General features: G+C 42.4%; 1 protein-coding gene across 6 annotated transcripts in view; it reads right to left on the bottom strand.

Moving 5' to 3' along the window:
- Positions 1-5,545: 5,545 nt before the first annotated feature.
- The window catches only part of npbwr2b (neuropeptides B/W receptor 2b), a 35,872-nt gene continuing 21,756 nt past the window's right edge, over positions 5,546-19,661 (bottom strand). For 4 of the 6 annotated variants that reach the window (XM_043710026.1, XM_043710027.1, XM_043710024.1 and 1 more), the window contains exons 2-3: positions 7,537-7,759; positions 5,546-7,425 (exon numbers count right to left, since the gene is read on the bottom strand). In XM_043710026.1, the coding sequence (XP_043565961.1) occupies positions 6,385-7,425; positions 7,537-7,674 (1,179 nt within the window). In that variant the 5' untranslated portion in view covers positions 7,675-7,759 and the 3' untranslated portion in view covers positions 5,546-6,384. The other 2 variants (XM_043710021.1, XM_043710022.1) reach the window with 2 other exon arrangements.

Raw genomic sequence — 19,661 nt, 5'->3', positions numbered from 1 at the left:
TAGGATTTTAAAAGAAGCAGCTACAGAGATAATAGTTGCACTGGTAGCAATATTCCAAGAATCCATAGATTTTGGAAAATTGTCAGGGGATTGGAAAACCACCAACATAACACATTTACTTAAAAAGGTAAGATAAAACACAGTAAAGTATAGATCAGTTAACTGATAATCTGCCATTGGGAAAATGTTAGAATTAATTGTAAAATCAGTAATGGGAAAATAATTAGAAATACATAGTATGATTAAGTAGAATGAGCATAGCCTTATGAAGGGGAAATCATGCCTGAAAATTTTATTTACTGTTAGATTTTAGGACCAGTAGAAAGATGGGTCTTATTAATAGAGGACGTGGAGTTGGGATAAGAGGGCATTTTCAGGATGGAAACTTGTAACTAGGAGAATGCCACAGAGGTCACTACTGAGGCCACAAGGATTTGCAATATATATTAATGATTTGGATGGGGAAAAGTGAATATGAAATAGCCAAGTTTCTGGACAACACAAAATTAGGTGGGAATCCAAGCGGTGAGGATGACACAGTGAGTCTACAGAGAGATACAGACAGGGTAAGTAAATGGGAAAAACTTAACAAATGGAATATTACATGGAAAATTTAAGGTTATGCACTTTGACAGGAAGAATACAGGAGCTGAATATTATTTAAGCGGAGAAAGATTACAGAAACATACAGCACAGGAAATCTGTGAATCCTTGTACATAGATCTTAAAAAGTTAGCATCCAAGTTCAGCAAATAATAGGAAAGGCAAATGGAATGTTAGTTTTCACTTCAAAGGGAATGGTGTAAGAAAATAGAGAGTCTTGCTAAAACTATACAATGCACATGTCAGAACACAGCAGTTTTGGGCTACTTGCCTTTTTATCTGATATACTTGCATTAGAGGCAGTTAGAGAAGTTTAGCTAAGCTGAGCCTGGATATGGACGCACTGTCTTATGAGGAGAGTTTAAGTATTTGGACTTTTACTCATTGGAGTTTAGAAAATTAAGAGATGACCTTATTGAAACATATAATATTCCTAGGGAACTTGATAGGTTTGATGTAGAATGTTTGTTTTCCCCTTGTGGGAGAGTCTAGGGCTAGAGGGCATAATCTCAGAATAAGGGGTCACCCTTTTAAGTCAGAGATGAAGAGGAATTTCTCCTCGCAGGGACAGTGAATTTGTGGAATTCTTTACCACAGTTGTGGAGGATTGGGTCATTAAGTGTATTCGAGGCTAGGATGGACAGATTTTTACTCAGTAAGTGAATCAAGATTGATAAGGAACAGACAGAAAAATGGAGCTGAGGATTATCAGATCAGCTGTAATCTCATTGAATGGTGGATCAGGCTTGATGGGCTGATTGGCTTACTCCCACACCCACGTCTTACGGTCTTAAGAGACTTTGAGCAGTAGGAGAATACGAGAGAAGAAAGAGGAACAGAAAGATACTGAAGCCCCTACCCTGAACATAGGATCTACCAGTAAGATAAAGCTGACTGAAGATGAACAAGAATCAGAGCTGCAGGAAATTTTGATTCTCCCAATGGATGGCCATGACATTTGTACCCTCATCATCACAGACCTCATATTACGTGATCATTATCACTGGTAATCATATTGGTGGCCATGGATGTCACTGTCACCCTAAATTTCTTCACTTCTGGCTCTTTCCAATGATCAACTGCAGATGTTTGTGGCATCTCTGAATGACCGCACACGACTGTGACTCTCTGGTCACCTACGTCTCATTAAAATTATTTCTGTCACTGCACAAACCACAGAAGTCAATGCACGACAGTGCCTTGTGGAGCCAGAAGTCAATGCATCCACATACAGATATATGTGAGCCCTCCAAGTGAATACACAGAATATTGCTGGTCACAGGTGACAGCTTTGCCAGAGATGAACAGCACATTTATTTCACAACAGACTTGGCCTTGCAGAGACAGAGTGTATTGAGGTTTGCCTCTATTGCTAGATTCTCCCAGGTGAATTACATCATTGATTAGACCTACGTGACCATCATGGTTACCCAGCAACCAACCACTGAAATCCATCAATAGGAAGAGTTTCCATTCCCTCCTCATCCAAGTGATCTGTGACTACAAAATGAGCTGCCTCCATGTATATGCTTGTAACTCTAGCAGTTCCTCAATACAACCTCCAAAATGTGTGAATGGGTCCTTGGGAGTGAGAAAATCAGCAGGACAGCTGCTGAGTAGTCAATTGGGCTTATCAAGATACTGCTAAAGTGCCAGGAGCATTCAGATAGGGCCATTTGAGAATTTCTTGTAAGGATCTTTGTCATTGTGATAATCTGCTGGGCTCTCCTTGACCTTGCCCTCCAGAGAGGTGAGGATATCCAGGGAGGACTGTGAGGTGTTTGAAGCAGACAGTCCTTTATGGGAGGAGCAGGAGGTGACAAAGTGGACAAACTGGAAGCCAAAGGGACATGATGCTGAACAGAGAGGTGACCCTACTGTGCCAGATGGTGGATTCTTCCTACCAACCTCCCTTTACATACCACCTCATTATTAGATCCAGGACAACAATTATAAAATGAAGGTTCTCCCCATACATGTATCTGTCCCTCAGCAGAACAAGCAGCTTCAGTGAGAGCTAATGTGTATTGCTTAAATGAGTAATATTGTATTCCCAACCTATTGGTTTTAAGTGGGCAAGTTCACTCTTAGGAAAATTGTGACACAAATTAGAATCCCAAAAGAGTTGGTTTTCTAACATAAAAACAATCCCCAGCTCCTGTTTGTTGCCCCTGTGATGAAAATCCGAGTCAGAATCTCATTCAGTGAAAGTGAAAATTAAGCTAGGCTGAAAGGAGAAGAGCCAGGCTCGATTGAAAGGGCGCAAACGCTCCAGTCGTGTCTCTAAATCCAAACCTGTTGTAAGCGATGATGATACAGAGGAGGAAGTGGATGAGGTGGGACCCAGTACCTGAGCCCGTTATTCAGTATTTACATTGTACAAAGTTGTGTTAAAGCCAGTGACACGGGATCTCCAGTATTGGGTGGCCAATAGCCCCCTCCTCCATGTTGACCTCATGCATTCAAGGTTGTAGCTTTTGAGACCTGCAGCTGCCTGCCATTTAATTCACCAGCAACAGTTAACAATTTTCTTGTGCTTTTTATACAAACTGCACTGCACCATGCAATATTAGAAGGACAAAAACTGCCTATGTGTTCCACCCTCCCCTCACCTCCCTATTTCCACCCTTGTCCCCGCAGTTACCAGCCTGAGATCTGGAACTCACATCCTACCTCTGCAATAAGAAGCTGCTGTGCCTCCTTTATCTACAAATCTTTTTTTTATCAATTTACTCTGGCATGATATTGGCCAGTGTGAGTCTCTGGGTGCAACAATTGATTTTTCTGTTTCCAGGACCAGGGAACAGTGAAATTAGCTGGGCTTCGCACTTCTGATCACTATCTAGAAATACCGACTGGAAACCACACATATATGAACGTTAGGTGAGAATAGGACCAGACTTGGCTATGGCAATCTCATCATGGTCAAATACCTTCTCCAGGTACTTAATGAGGCTTGCATATGAACAACAGGCAACTAGGTAAAGTAACAATAGTAGCCAGTGCCAACAAGAGTAGTTGTTGGAAAAGGTGGGAAGGGAGGTGTATCGGGAGGAGAAATGTCAAGAAATCAAAAGCGGTACAATTGGAATTATATAAATAATCACAATTGTTTGTCTGTATGTTGTCACTAGATTTATCAAGTGAATTTCAAATGTGGCAAAATGTCAGCTGGATTGCTGCACTAGAAAGGAGAACTAAAGGAACTGGGCTGGAATGGAGATGGAACATTAAGCTTTTAGACCATGAGAATTTGAGTAGACTAGACCTATATTCCCTAGAATTTAGAAGAGTTAGCAGTGATCTCATTGAAATATATAAAATTCTTAATGGGCTTAACAGGGTAGACGCTGGGATAATGTTTCCTCTAGCTGGGGAGACCAGAACTAGAGGTCATGGTCTCAAGATAATTGGCTGCATTTTAGGACTGAGGTGAAAGAGTTGTTAATCATTGAAATTCTTTACCCCAGAGAGCTGAGGATGCACAGTCATTAAGTACATTCAAGACAAGAATAGATGTTGGGTACTGAGGGAATTAAGAAATATAGGTTAGTGTGGGAAACCAGAGGTGAGGTAGAAGATCAGCCATGATCTTATTGAATGGTGGAGCAGGCTAGAGGGGCCAAATGGCCTACTCCTGCTCCTATTTCTTATATTTCTTATATTCTAAAATTCAGTGTGCCCCAACAAATGACAGTAGACCAGCTCCATTCCTGGAGGCATCTGACGCTGTGAGTAGTCACCAGCACAGGTGGGCACTGTAGGTGAGGTACCACCAAGAGTGCCAATTGGAGGCACCCTCTGAACACTTGTAAATTACAAAATACATGCTGTGGATAGAGGTGCCAGGTCAGTATTGTGTAGAGGGGCTTGGAGTCAGGCATATAGCCATCACTACCTGGGGGCGGCACGGTGGCTCAGTGGTTAGCACCAGGGTCCCAGGTTCGATTCCAGCCTTGGGTGACCGTCTGTGCGGAGTTTGCACATTCTCCCCGTGTCTGCGTGTGTTTCCTCCGGGTGCTTCGGTTTCCTCCCACAGTCCAAAGATGTGCAGGTCAGGTGGATTGGCCATGCTAAATTGCCCATAGTGTTAGGTGCATTAGTCAGAGGGAAATGGGTCTGGGTGGGTTACTCTTCGGGGGGTCGGTGTGGACTGGTCGGGCCGAAGGGTCTGTTTCCACACTGTAGGGAATCTAATCTAAAAACTACCCAGTGATTCAAGGTAAGCTGCTTTGCTGGATATGCTTTTGCCTCTCCTCCCCAACTGGTATTTCACTGGCCATGCCTGCAGTCTGTCAGCCTGCCTGGAAAACCCACGTAACATATGAAGTGTGCCCTTGTCTGGCACTTTATTGGACCTAATTATCTATCTTCATGGGTAGGTGGGGCCATCAACCCCTGACGTGCAACTGCAACATTCACTGACTGAGCTACATCTTAGGCAGCAGCAAGAAAATGCAGGCACTCCTGCTTTCTAACTTAGTTCCACATTCAACCAAAAAATCTGATCCTCTTCAACAGAAGAATTTAATTCACAAGAAAATTTAAAACAAAATATTTTAAATAACTGATCATAGGCCAATCAGAACGCTTGACCCATGGGTCTGCGATGATTGTGACGTCACTGTCTGTAGACAAATGGTAGCAAGTTTAACTTCAGTAAGAATCACGAATGGGTCTTGCTATATTGCTACTGATATATTTGGTGATTCTTGTGAACAAAATACAAGAAAATAATGATAACATATTTGATTGTGTTTGCAGTTGTCCTATCACTTGCATATTCGATAATTTTCCACAAACTTTTAGAGTTTTATCTCAGTTTATATATTTTTTTGGATTTGAACTCTGAACATTTACATCTGTTCAAATTTCAAAAGCACGTGATTTCCATTATATAAGAAGAAGTGCAAACATATTGGTTAAAAACAATGGTATTTTATTTAAGGGTTGATTTTCACTCCAATATATGTTTAATTCATGCACTCCATACTCCAGGATTTACAATATAGCAAGCATAAATGCATTCTCAGAGGTTTATTCACATGATTCGAGAGTTAAGGACAATGAAAATTCAACAGCAGAACAAGCTACCAGCCATAGGGTTTACATGTTGACTAACTAAGATTAATACACATGAAGAGTTGTAGGGAAGAGGAAGTGCAACAACTTTTAGATCAGAAAGAGGTTCAGGAGGCAAGGTTCAGAACTCTGCATTCAACATGCGGTCTCCCAATATAGAGTTTTATATATATAGTTAGAGAGTTATAGATATGAAGCATATCGATGCTATCACTGACCCTTTTAAATGTACAATACTTCCTTTCCTGCACGTACATAACGTTTGCCGTTATTACGTTCCTGGCTACCGAAATAAAAAGTTAATTTAACTCTGACCCTCATTGACTCATCCCACAGACAGAGAGACATTTCAAATGAATGTAGAATCATTGCCGAGGGTCAGAGTCAACACGAGGAGAGACAAGTTAAAACGTTTTCTCTCTCTGTTCCAATTCCCTCGGGGGGATTTATTGCCGAGCTTGGTGGGTGTTACCGGAGTGACCTTTCACAAATGGTACCATTTAGCATCAGCCACAAGAAGCTGTAATTCTCTCGGATTTTTAATGAGCCGAATAAAGCTGCCTGCAACAAGAGGTGGCAGGAGAGAAGTTTCTAGTTAGTTTTGTACTGTCTCGTTTATATTAAAACAATTACACTTGGTAAGATCAAGGCCCGGTTTTAGTCAAACCCCGACCTAACTATTTATTTTTAATTTCCCTTCTACGCTGCTCTGCACTCCAATAGTTTCTTAAAACTCTTCTGGAAACTGTCGTCCAGAAAGGCGTACAGAAAGGGGTTTAAGCAGGAATTGGCGTAGCTTAAGCTGGTGATAAAGTAGGCGATCCCAATCACAAGAGGCGTCTCTTGAACATCCGTGGTCAGAGAGACAATGGTGGTGAGGTGGAAGGGAGTCCAGCAGAACAGACACACGGCCAGCACGATGAAGACCATCAGTGTCACCTTCTTCTTGGCTTTGTCCAGGGCTTTGGCGTTCGAGTTCAGGTGCATGTTCCTCAGCCTGTACAGCATCATGGTGTAGAGCAGGCAGATGGTGGAGACTGGGATGGCGAAGCCCAAGATCAGGGTGTAGATGCGGCTGACTTTCAACCAAGCGCGCTCTGGTCTGGGGAACACCAGGACGCAGCTCTTCCTGTTCATGGGATCGGTGTAGACTTCGGCGAAGATGGTGAAGGGTAAGACGATGAGGGTGACCAGGAGCCAGACGCAGAGGCTGACCATCTTGGCCGTCCTGTAAGTGCGCTGCGGCAGCTTCTTGGAGCGCACGGTGGCCAAGACCACCAGGTAACGGTCTACACTCATGACGGTCAGGAAATAAATGCTGGAGAAGATATTGTAGTGGTCAATGGAAAGGATGAGCTTGCACATGATCTCCCCGAAGGGCCAGTAGTACAGCAGGTGATCCGCGATATTGATGGGCAGCACCAGGGTGAATAGATCATCTGCAATCGCCAGATTTAAAATGAACATGTTCGTCACTGTCTTCATGTTAGGAGCTTTGAGAATGACATAAATCACAGCCGTGTTGCCTGTGAGCCCAGCAGCACAGATCACAGAATAGATCACGGGAAGCACGATGTAGAAATCTGGGTACTGCTCAGGTAGAGTGAAGTTAGTGTCTGTCCCGTTGGAAAACTCACACAAATCCCCCGAACCGTGACAGGGGCTAGTCCGAGCCCGTGTGTCTGAAATGTTCTCCATGGTGAATAATCGTCTGCTGGGCCTGTGTTCCTGAAATGGAGACTATTCGCAAAAAGCATCAGCGTTAATATCGACAGCACAAATTCAATTAAGACGCTCGATAAAGTGTGTCTTCTTGTGCGAGCACAGTTTGCAATACAGAATACGCGCTACCTGTTGTCTCTCAGTTGTTTTTAGCAGGTTTAATAGAATCTCCGACTGCCGCAATAAAAACCAGTTTGTTTCCTGCGTGAACCTGCCCCGAACGAAAGTGAATTTGATCTTCTCAAGTTGCCATAGGCAACGCACCATACCCCATTTCACTGGCAAAAAGAATAAAAAACCTTTCTTCGAGGATTCAGTTCATCGTTTCAAGTTGTGCTTCCAATGGCATAACCTACGCAAACATAAAGGCATAGTTACAAATCACATTATAGCTTTAAAGGAATTTAGCAACTGTCTGAATTTTGCTGCATCCACACCGAATATCCAATATCATGCAATCAATAACAGACCATCTTATTCACTTCCAAGCATGCGCTCTCAGTTGTAAAACTTGCAACCCCTCAGAAAATCCATTGAAAAAGCAATTCGCTGGAGGCCATTGATGGATTTCCTTTCAGATCGGATAAATTGCTGTTTTGTTTAAGATAGATAGCAGTTGGGAGATACGGTGGGTGTCCACGCTCAGTTGTTCACAACTGTCGGGTGAAGTCTGATTCTGCAGCTGCCTATGTGGGATTGTTCCAGTGGCGTCTGCCTCTCCAGCTCTGCTGACGTCCAATCCGCTGCGATTTCATCTGTAACCCCTTATTTTTTTCTTCCGAACCTCTGTCGCCAATTCTCCAAAGTTTCACTCATGCATCATCAATCCTAAACAAATAAATACGCGCAAAATGTAAGGAACTCCTTTTAAAGACGAAAGCACTGCCAATATTGTTTCAAATTGTGGGCTCCTGAAAAGAAAAAGCCTTAAAAAAATGCTGTACAACAATAACATTAGTTAGGATATTACCATGTTTACTAAAAGGGAGTCAGAGGAGATGGGCGAGACAAGAAGTAGAGGTCACAGTCAGATCCGTGTTATCTTATCAAATGTCTAAGCTGGTTCCAGGGACTGAATGGCCTACACTTGTTCCTATTTCTTATCTTTGTTGTGTACTTTAAGAAAAAGCCCACCAGCAAGTTTAGAACCATGTTGGACCGATATGATGCTTTAGTTTGGCAACACAGGCATAGCTCGAGTATTCTTTCAAATATTTGAACAAATATCCAGCATTAGTTTGCTGACTTGGCTGGACAGCTCCTTCAGAATACAGAGTGACAGGAGAAACACCTGTACTGGCTGAAGTCACCATGAACGCTCTGCCTTTTCACCTTCGCCTTTTCAGGCTCAATTCACTACAGCTCCCCTCTGTCTAATGAGAGAGCAAACTGTAGCGACTTTCACAGGTTTACCGTGTTCCCTGCATCAACCAACAGTGCAACGATTTGCCCACCGCTATGGTGGTGTTTTCTAATCTGACGACAGAGAAACAAAAAGCAAAAAGATCCTTAAAGTCATCAAATCATTACTGTAAAAACCTTAGCTGAACAACTAAGCGATTAAAAACAACCAATATCTTTGATTAAGACTTGCAAGGTACACTTTACTCTAGCTGCAGATTTGGTAAATTGTCCTAATACAATACGTGATGAGTTACACAGGTAGAACGATGGTGGCGCTTGAATGTAATTAGTATTTGATCAATGACTTCGATATTGATTGTACTGTTGTGTTCTGCAAAATGTTAGCAAATTAATGGGGTGTTACTGCTATTTTGTACTCAACTTTCAAGTGTCTTGCGTCTATTTCTTTTTCATGATATTGGCTTATAGCTCCGGTCAATTTGAAAATCTGAGGTATGTCGATAAAACTTGAAAATCCTTTTCTTTAAGGAAAGAAATACCAGCCACTTCAACATTACCAGAATGGGGAGTCACTGGATTCAAATTTCTGAAAAATTGTGGAAAGTATAATATAAAGAAAACACTAGTTTAAAGCGTTAAACTTTAATACACACCTCAACCATTCTGTGATCTTTCATCAAATGGTGAAGAAAATATATTCAAGAATTGCTCTCCGGAAGCAGCAATAGATTCAGGTTTTTAAAGTTTAATGACAAAGTGAATTGACTTATAAAGTAGCGCAAAGTTTGAGTTGATGAATATATTTCTGCTCACCTAGAATCCCCACAGTGTGGATACAGGCTCTTCGGCCCAACAAGTCCACACCGACCTTCCGAATAGTAACTCACTCAGACCTATTCCCCTACCCTATTATCCTATACTTACCCCTGACTAATGCACCTATTCTTCACATCCCTGAACACCCAAGCTAAATTCACCTAACTTGCACATCTTTGGATTGTGGGAGAAAACTCACACAGACAGTCACCCGAGGTTGGAATCGAACCCGGGTGCCTGGTGCTGTGAGGCAGCCGTGTTAACCACCCTGCCGCCCCACTATTGCAACTTCTACAACAAATCTTGCATATTAACTATCTATTTGGGGAGAGCCGCTCATCAGTTTGTGACAAAACTATGGCTTTAAGAGGAGTACTTTGCCCTTTTCTTTACAAAGAGAAAAGTTGAGAAAGAGGCACGGAGCAGTCAGCTCAAAGTCGATGAAATAAACAACTTGAGGGGCTTTGGGGTTTTTCTTTTCAAAAAAAAGTTGGGACACTAGATAGCAGCCTGAATTGGTGGGGTCAAGCTCCCTAATATCTTCATCAGATCAAAACATCAAGTGCTTGGTAAATGTGTAATGTCACATTTAATAGCTGTCCACAATACTGTACTCCATTATTAGACCTATCAGATGTATGTAGGACAAATCAAAACAAACAATCTGTACGCATTACTAAATTGCTTTGAAATATTTACTTCAAAGTTTAAAAGACTTTCTACTTTTTCTGTCAGCCCTTTATTCATCTCTATTTCTGTGTTTCCAAGACACACATGATACCAATATATGCACAGTTCACAACCTGGAAATGGGATGTCTATTTATATTATTTCATTCTGAAGTATCCCCAAATCACACACAAAATAGATTGGCATAATTTAATCAAGTTACAGCTAGTTCCATTCCAGTGTGATGATAAGATTTGGAAAGTACTGGTTTTTGAAGTTTTGAGATGGGGCTGTATTCAAATTATCTCCAGATGTAAAACATACAATAAAATGGCTTTGAAATCGGAAATTCTGAGCTCAGAGTCACTGTGTAGGAACCAAGACACAAATACTGTGACACATCAGGGAGAGGAAATGAAATTTAGATATTTAGTATCAGAAGTATTCATATTCCTGAACGCAGGGTATCTTAGTCACAATGGAGAAGTTTGTCTGCAGCTGAGGCAAGCGTATGGACCCTGAAAATAGGAATGCAAGCCCTTCAGCATTTGCAACTGTCCAACAGGTTTGAGGTTCTTTCAGCTTGCTTAGAGGAGGACTGCAGAATGAATAAGTTAAATGGCCGTGGCACCATGGTACTGGAACCCATTCAAATGGAGGGAGGAAAAGAAATGTAGTGGGAGGAGGGGACAATATCATGAGGAGTATTGACACTGTTCTTTGCAGGAAAGGCTGCACTGCCTGTCCAGTGCCAGCATTGTGAGGGCTAGAGAAGAATTTACAATGTGACAAGAAGGTTCCATGCAGGAACAGCACCAAAGGCAGGTCAAGGAAAGGTGAGGAGCTAGGCATTAAATTAGCACGAAAAAATATTACCTGAGCCACATGTGATGGACATTGGTACATAAGATTAGAGAAATGAATGATTTAAAGACTGGTGCTGTAGAAGTGGGTTTCAGTTCATGAGTATCCTGTACCAGTTATACGGAAAATGGGATTTGTAACATTTGGATACTCCACACATGAACTGTGCTGAGACTAATATTCTAGCAAGGAGAAAGTGAGGACTGCAGATGCTGGAGATCAGAGTCCATCAGTGTGGCACTGGAAAAGCACAGCAGGTCAGGCAGCATCCAAGGAGCAGGAAAGTCAGCGTTTTAGGCATAAGCCCTTCATCAGGAATGTGTGGGGGAGAAGTGGGCTGAGAGATAAATAGGAAGAGGGGTGGGGTTGGGGGAAGGTAGTTTGGAAGGCAATAGGTAGATGTGGATGGTGTGTGATTGTGATAGGTCAGAACAGAGGGTGGAGTAGATAGGTGGGAAGGATGATGGACAAGTGGGACAGTTCAAGACTGCATTGGACAGCTGGATATGGGATGAGGTGGGAGGGGGGAGATGAAGAATCTGGTGAAATTGACATTGATGCAATGTGGCATCTCCTGCACTTCCTGCACCCCCACCCTTGAACTCCCCCCCAACCCCTCCAGCCACAACAAGGATAGTATTCCCTTGATCCTCACCTTCCACCCCACCAATCTCCAGATACAACGCATCATCCTCCACCATTTTTGCTACCTACAGTCAGACTCCACCACCAGAAATATATTTCTCTCCCCAGCACTATCAGCATTCTGTAGAGACCATTCCCTCTGTAACTTCCTCATGAGGTCCACGGCCCTCATCAACCCACCCTCCACTCCCAGCACCTTCCCTTGCCACCGCAAGAGTGTAAAATCTGCACCTAAACCCCCCCACCCCCTCACCTCTGTCTAAAGCCCCAAAGGATCCTTCCATATCCGGCAGAGATTTTACTGCACACCTCATCTACTGTGTCTGTTGTCCTCGATGTGGTCTTCTCTACTTCGGGAGACAAGATGCCAACTCGCGGGATGTTTTGGAGAACATCTCTGGGACATATACCACTGCCCCGTGACCAATAACTTCAACTCCCCCTCCCACTCTGCCAAGGACATGCAAGTCCTGGGTCTCTTTCACTGCCAAGTCCTAACTACTTGACGCCTGGAGGAAGAACATCTCATCTTCTGCCAATGTCGATTTCACCAGTTTCCTCATCACCCCTCTGCCCACCTCATCCCAAATTCAACCCTCCAACTCGGCACCACCCTCTTGAACGGTCCCACCTGTCCATCTCCTTTCCCACCTATCAGTTCCGTCCTCCGCTCCAATCTATCACCATCACCCCCTCCTGCATCTACCTATCATCTTCTAAGCTACCTTTCCCCAGCCCTACCCCCACTCCTATTTATCTCTCAGCCCACATTACCACCCCCCCCACATTCCTTATGCCCATGCTCCTCAGATGCTGCTGTGCTTTTCCAGTGCCACACTAATATTGAAGCAAGCCACATAACAAGAAAAGTAGAAAGGTCTATAAAATAAATCGTGTGGGGGGGTGAATCAAATTTTGGAAGTAGTAGGAAATCAAAGAGTGGAGACAAGATAAGAAAGAAGGATATTAATAAGAGAAATGACAAACAGACCAAAAAAAGGAATAGAGAAGACAAATCTAACAGTAAAATTTCTTCACCTGAATGCACATAGCATTCAAATCAAAATAGTTGGAACTGGTAGTGCAAATAGAAATAATTGAGTACAATCTGACAAACGTTGCAGAGAGGTAGTTGCAAGATGACATAGACTAGGACCTAAATATTGAACGGTACAAGACATTTAGAAAGAACAGGAAGTTAGGAAAAGATAGATGGGTGAAGACGGTAAATAATGATAGTAACAGCACAATAGAGAGGGATGACCTAAGTTCAGGAAACTCAGGAAGCAAAAGCAGTTTGAGTTAAGATGGGATCGAAGTTATTTGTACGTGTATTATCACTACATATTTGGACTATGTGTCAAGTTTTAAGGAGAGATTAAATACAGCAGGTGAGTTGGCTAGACAGCATTTAAAAGTAGCAGAGCATATAATGAAACAGGAAGCAGACAAGAGGTCAAAAATTTGTAATTTTGCTACTGGAGTTAAAGTGTTAGCGTTACTATCAATGGGAGGTGAACTTTTAAAGTGGGCCATATCAAATCAAAAGGAAATTGAGTGAATTATTTGATAAGAATGCCAGATAGAAGGAAATCTCACACAAGATATAGCCAGGAATGGGATTGAGGATCTAAAAAGTGACTACAGAAAGTTAGGTTGGAAGCTGAAGAGCAGGACGAGTAGAGTAGTGATCACAGGTTTGCTACCGGTGCCACGAGATAGTGAGATGAGGAACAGTCAGCGAATGCAGCTTAACATGTGGCTGCGAGGCTGATGCAGGATGGAGGACTTCAGATACCTTGACCATTGGGATACCTTTTGGGGAAGATGGGACTTGTACGTGAAGGACAGGTTGCACCTGAACTAGAGAGGCACAAATGTCCTGGGTGGGAGATTTGCTCGTGTGATTCGGGAGGGTTTAAACTAGTTTGTAGTTTTTATAAATGACTTGGATGAGGAGGTTGAGGGACGTGTTAGTAAATTTGCAGATGACACAAAGGTTGGAGGTGTCGTCAACAGTATAGAGGGCTACTGCAGGCTGCAGCATGACATAGACAGGATGCAGAGCTGGCCTGAGAAATGGCAGATGGAGTTCAACCTGGATAAAGGCGAAGTGATGCATTTTGGAAGGTCGAACTTGAATGCTGAATATAGGATTAAAGACAAGATTCTTGGCAGTGTGGAGGAACAGATGGACCTGGGTGTTCAAGTACATAAATCCCTCAAAGTTGCCACCCAAGTGGATAGGGTTGTTCAGAAAGCATATGGTGTTTTGGCTTTCATTAACAGGGGATCGGGTTTAAGAGCCGCGAAGTTTTGCTGCAGCTCTAAAAGTCCCTGGTGAGACCACACTTAGAATATTATGTACAGTTCTGGTCGCCCTACTATAGGAAAGATACAGAGGCTTTGGAGAGGGTGCAAAGAAGGTTTACCAGGATGCTGCCTAGACTGGAGGGCTTGCCGTATGAAGAAAGGTTGAATAAGCTCGGACTTTTCTCTCTGGAGAGAAGGAGGAAGAGAGGAGACCTGATCGAGGTATACAAGATAATGAGAGGAATAAATAGAGTCAATAGCCATTGACTTTTTCCCAGGGTAGGATTGACTGGTACGAGAAGTCATTGTTTGAAGATGTTAGGAGGAAGGTATAAAGGAGACATCAGAGGTAGGTTCTTTACGCAGAGAGTTGTGAATGCATGGAATGCGTTGCCAGCTGTGGTGGTGGAAGCAGAGTCAGTGGGGACATTTAAGCGACTGCTGGGCATGCACATGGATAGCAGTGGGTTGAGGGGTGCATAGGTTAAGTTACCATATTTTACATTAGAATTAAATCTCAGCACAATATCATGGGCCAAAGGGCCTGTTCTGTGCTGTACTTTTATATGTTCTATGTGTCAGTGTGTTGTGTGAATATACTCAAAATATATTTTAATAGGAAAGGAAATCAAAGGAGAATGTGGTACTGATTACAACACAGAATGAAGAGCCAAGTTCAAATGATTCTCAATTGGGCAGTGCTCAAATTAAATTGGACAATAAGGAAGTTCTCAAAACGTGTGATTAATTATTGAGTTACCTACCAGAGGAAAATCAAAATTATCTGAAAGACTTATTGTAGTCTCATGGAAAGAGATGTAGGAATAAGCTGGGAAGTACTAACAAGGTTCCGCATGATGTCGGAAATGCTGGTTCAATTAAGCAAATCCTTATAGACTTAATATCTAAAATTGGCACAGGTTCAAAAAGAGATTTAAAGTATGCTTAGAGATGACATGATCAAAGTTAATTACAGTGAACACAGTTCACCCATCGTAATGGTGCCAAAACCAGATGTACCCAACGATTATGTGTGGACTATCACAAAGTCAATGCAACTGCAAAATCTGATTCATATCCTTTTCCACATTTGGAAGACTGTATTGAGAAAGTGGAACAAACAATTTATGTTTCAAAGTTGGGCTTGCTCAGAGGATACTGGCAGGTACCTCTGTTTGAAAGAATGAAGGAAACCTCAACTTTTGTGACACTGAATGGACTATACCAGTTTAAAGTCAAAATTATCATGATTTAAAATCATGAAGTTCTTTGGTATGAAGAATGTACCAGCCTCATTTCAAAGACTAAACAATAAGGTTATTTCTGGATTACCCAACTGAGTGGTTTACATAGATGAAATGGTAATTTTTAGTCACACACAAAAGGAACATTTGGAGCATCTAACAGAATTATTTAATTGGCACAAGGAGGCATGGTGATAAACCTGATTAAGAGTGAGTTTGCAAAAGCCCAAGTCATGGAACTGGACATGGACAGATGGCCCCATGGGAAGTGAAACAAACGTTACCATCAACAAAGAGGGCAGTACTATGATTCCTAGGACTGAGTGGATTTTATCAGAAATTCATATTGAATTTTTGCAGTGTGATTCCTCCACTGACTGACCTGTTGAAGAAATGTAAAAACCTTTAGTTGTTGGATGTGTCAGAAGATATTTGACAACCTGAAAGCTGTAGGAGAAAATGAGGACTGCAGATGCTGGAGAGTCAGATTTGACAAATGTGGCGGTGGAAAACTGCATTCGTCACCGCTCCAGTGTTAGCAAGAGTTAACTACACAGAGCCATTCAAGGTGGCTATCGATGCGAGTGATGTGCATATCAGTGCAGTAGTCTTGCAAGAAGATGATGAGAAGATAGAAAGATCGACTGGGTATTTTTACAGAAAGTTGGATATTTATCAACAGAAATATTCCAGAATTGAGAAGGAAACCTTGAGTGTGATGGTGATGTCGCAACATTTCAAAATTTATGTTGCCACCATTTAATCTGAAAGTTATACACATGGCAGGACAAGAGAATGTAATTGCCAATGTGTTGTCATGACTTTGATTGAAAAAGACAAAGGTGTTTGGTAGCAGAAGAAATGGACCAAAATGGACTGTAGTGTTGAATGTTTGCATGCTTAGAGTCAATGTAATTTTTACATGTTGTAGTGTACTAATAGTATAACAGCAAAGGGTTTTAAAGAGGCGTATTTTGTCCTGGTTTGTTTATGTGATGAGAGTTGAGGCAGAGGTACAGAGTGGTCTGTCCAAACTAATAAAGTAAATAGTTTGGGAGGGCTTGGGTTTTGTTTTTAAAAATGTTGGAACAAGAGAAGCAGCATGAATGGGTGGAAACAGGCTCTCACAGAACCAGGGTTTTAGTTTAGCTTTCAGTAGTTGCTGGGGTTTTGAAGCTGATTGTTGAAACTGTTATCTCTCTCTGTGTTACAGCTAAACTCATGGGTTCTGTTCCTCTGTCAGAATCACATTTTACTGAATTTGCCCTTTGCCAAGGGTGTCTTTTTGGGATGATACTATATTAGATTAGATTCCCTACAGTATGGAAACAGGCCCTTCAGCCCAACAAGTCCACACTGGCCTTCTAAAGAGTAACCGACCCAGACGCATTTCCTATCCTATATTTACACCTGACTAATGCTCCTAACACTATGGGCAATTTATCATGGCCAATTCACCTGGCCTGCACATCTTTGGATTGTGGGAGGAAACCGGAGCACCTGGAGAAAACCCACACAGAAACAGGGAAAACATGTAAACTCCACACAGACAGTCGCCCGAGGCAGGAATTGAACCCGGGTCCCTGACACTGTGAGGCAGCAGTGCTAACCACTGAGCCACCGTGCCACCTGTACTTGCTGTTTAGTAGTTTTAAAATATTTTTTCATTCATAGGATGAGGGCATTGCTGACTAGGCATCATTTATTGCCCATCCCTAATGCCCAGAGGGCAGTTAAGAGTCAACCACATTGCTGTGGGTCGGGAATCACATGTAGGCCAGACCAGGTAAGGATGGAGTTTCCTTCCCTAAAGGACATTAGTAAACCAGAGGAGTTTTTCCAACATTCAAGAATGGAATTATGGTCATCATTAGACTTTTATTTCCAGATTTTTAAGTTAAATAATGTGTTATTCTTTTAAGATTTCTAATAGAGTTAAGCTATTCCAGTTCTTCTTTCTTTTGTTTGTATTTTAACAATAGGGTATGAATAAAGTGCTTAAAGCTGAGTAGTGTGACCAATTGAATTACATAGAAACACAACACTTTACACTTGCCTTTAAATAACAGAAATTTTAGATCTAGACTATCTCCTTGTTTTATTTGAAGGGTGTTTGGTCTGGTCCACAACAACTGGGAATTACAGTCCCTCCCATAGCCTACCATACCCTACCATTATGTTTTACTGACCAAACACAATCCCCGCCCCCCCCATAAACCTTGAATCGCTTGCGACACCATTGCAGTCCGTGCCTCTATGAATGCCACTGTTTCCCCACTGCCCTCACCTCCCCAGCTTTGACCCCCCCACCCCTTCTGGCTGTAATACCCCTACAGGCCCAGTTTGAATCATCCTTAAGAATTAATGAGTGGACGACCAGGACTGCACTTGTCCCAGATCTCTGATCAAGTTTGGATGTGGTTGACCATGACTGACCAGACACCTGACCATTGTCTCTGCATTTCCCCAACTGATGTTGCATGACTCCACTGACTGCTGGTGTTATCCTTACAAGACTGACTTCTGAACACTTCCTGTACTGTACTGAGACAGTCCCCTGACCATGGATCACTAACCACTATAAAGCCCCTGGACTGTATTTGGATTGTGCCCAAAACAGACGGTGCTGAGACCATCGCAACCAAAAATGCCCCCCTCGCCCTCCCATGTGGCTAGACCGAGGACTAGCCCCCCACCCTGTATCCAACATGGCCATTTGGTTGAATAAATATGTAGAGTATTTGACATGCAGGCAGCTGTAGACATTAGATTTTCCAGTAGTACTTTGCAACTAGAAAAAAGCAAACAATGGCAGGGAATATCAAGATGATTTCTTACTCCCTCCCCTACCCGCACACAGCAGACTCTTAATGGGAAGGACCCTGTCTGTGTCTGCAGTAAAGACAATATCAATATGTCAGCACTGCAAGTATTCTGCTCTGGCTGAAGCAGCAAAGCATTAATAGGTATGGCATGGATGGTGCAAGCATGCAGATAGATGCTAAGTGAATTAGCAGTAAGATTGCAAGTGAGGAGTCCTGAGCTGCAGCCTGGTCCAATCCAAGAGCAGGATTCCTGTTCATGTGCATAAAATATCCCTGCAGCAGCCTTTCAATGCTTGTTGTTGGTGTGACCTGCGATGTAGGTTTGTCCTTCATAAGCAGCCTGCCTATATCTCAGAGAGGTCCCATGATGGTCATGATGAGTTGGCAGATGCTGGAATGCAATGTCCATGCATGAGGACTGCATGTAGCTGGTGCCATGGATGTTTGGTTGTATGCAACATAGAGGTCATTCGGATTAAGCAGCGTGCTGAATCTGCTAAGTACTCCCTCTGGTTTCCACTGCGAGTTTTCTCGACGGGCAAGTTGGGCCATCATACAAGGTGTTTCATTGGCAACTCTCTGTTGCTTAGTGAGAAACTCACCAAATGACTTTTGAAAAGCATAAGAGATGGGGGGGTTGGATGCGTAGGTGAAGAGTGCGAGGTGCTCCCACTTTCTCATCTGATTCAACCATATATCTCAGCATAGTCCACATTGCTCAGATCCCTATAAGATTCCACCCACAGCAATTAATATAATCAAGAATGATTATCAGTGAATCTCGGGAGGGAACAGCCATTTCTTGGACTCATCAGCAACACTTCTCTGCTTTGGCAGATGATAGAATATATACCAAAATCATGTGGGAATTGATTGAACTTGCAGGGCAGATAGAAGGGCCCAACAGCTACACACAGTCAATCAATGTTTGCCCAAATGAAAATTTTGACACTAATATTTATCCAGATGCAGTTGCCTCCTCTTCGGGATTTATTTGCAGTAGTGGCAGATCAATGCTGATTAGGTTGATGAGGTTCGACAATATTATCTGCATGACCTGGGAAATATCTGAAATTAACCAGGTTTCAGTGAAACAGAGCATATTCAATCCCTAAAATCAATTGTCCTGATCAGTCGCTTGAGTTAACTTGACCCATGAAATGTAATCTTGTTTCAAATTGAAAAATATTTCAATATCTAATGTTTGGAAGTGACATTCCTGAAGTAAGATTAGACAGACACACCTCAGCCGATTTAATTATGTCACTGTACTAGTTCTCTGTGCACCAGTACAAAATTCAGAAGTATGACAAATTTTCTGTACATACCACCAGATGATTGACATTTTTTCATTGAGTCAGATCATAAAAATTAATTTTTGAAATACTAAGCTGAGCTTCACACATATCGATTGTACATGGAAATCACATTTGAAACAGGGCACAAACATATTTTGAGACCTCTTCTGGATTGTTTACAATTTACCTGAATGGTTCTGAGTTGGGGACTGAGT

The sequence above is a fragment of the Chiloscyllium plagiosum genome, chromosome 20, assembly GCF_004010195.1.
Source record: "Chiloscyllium plagiosum isolate BGI_BamShark_2017 chromosome 20, ASM401019v2, whole genome shotgun sequence".
Classification (NCBI taxonomy): domain Eukaryota; kingdom Metazoa; phylum Chordata; class Chondrichthyes; order Orectolobiformes; family Hemiscylliidae; genus Chiloscyllium; species Chiloscyllium plagiosum.
Note: the sequence above shows the minus strand (reverse complement) of the source record. Positions and strands in the feature narration are given on the sequence as shown.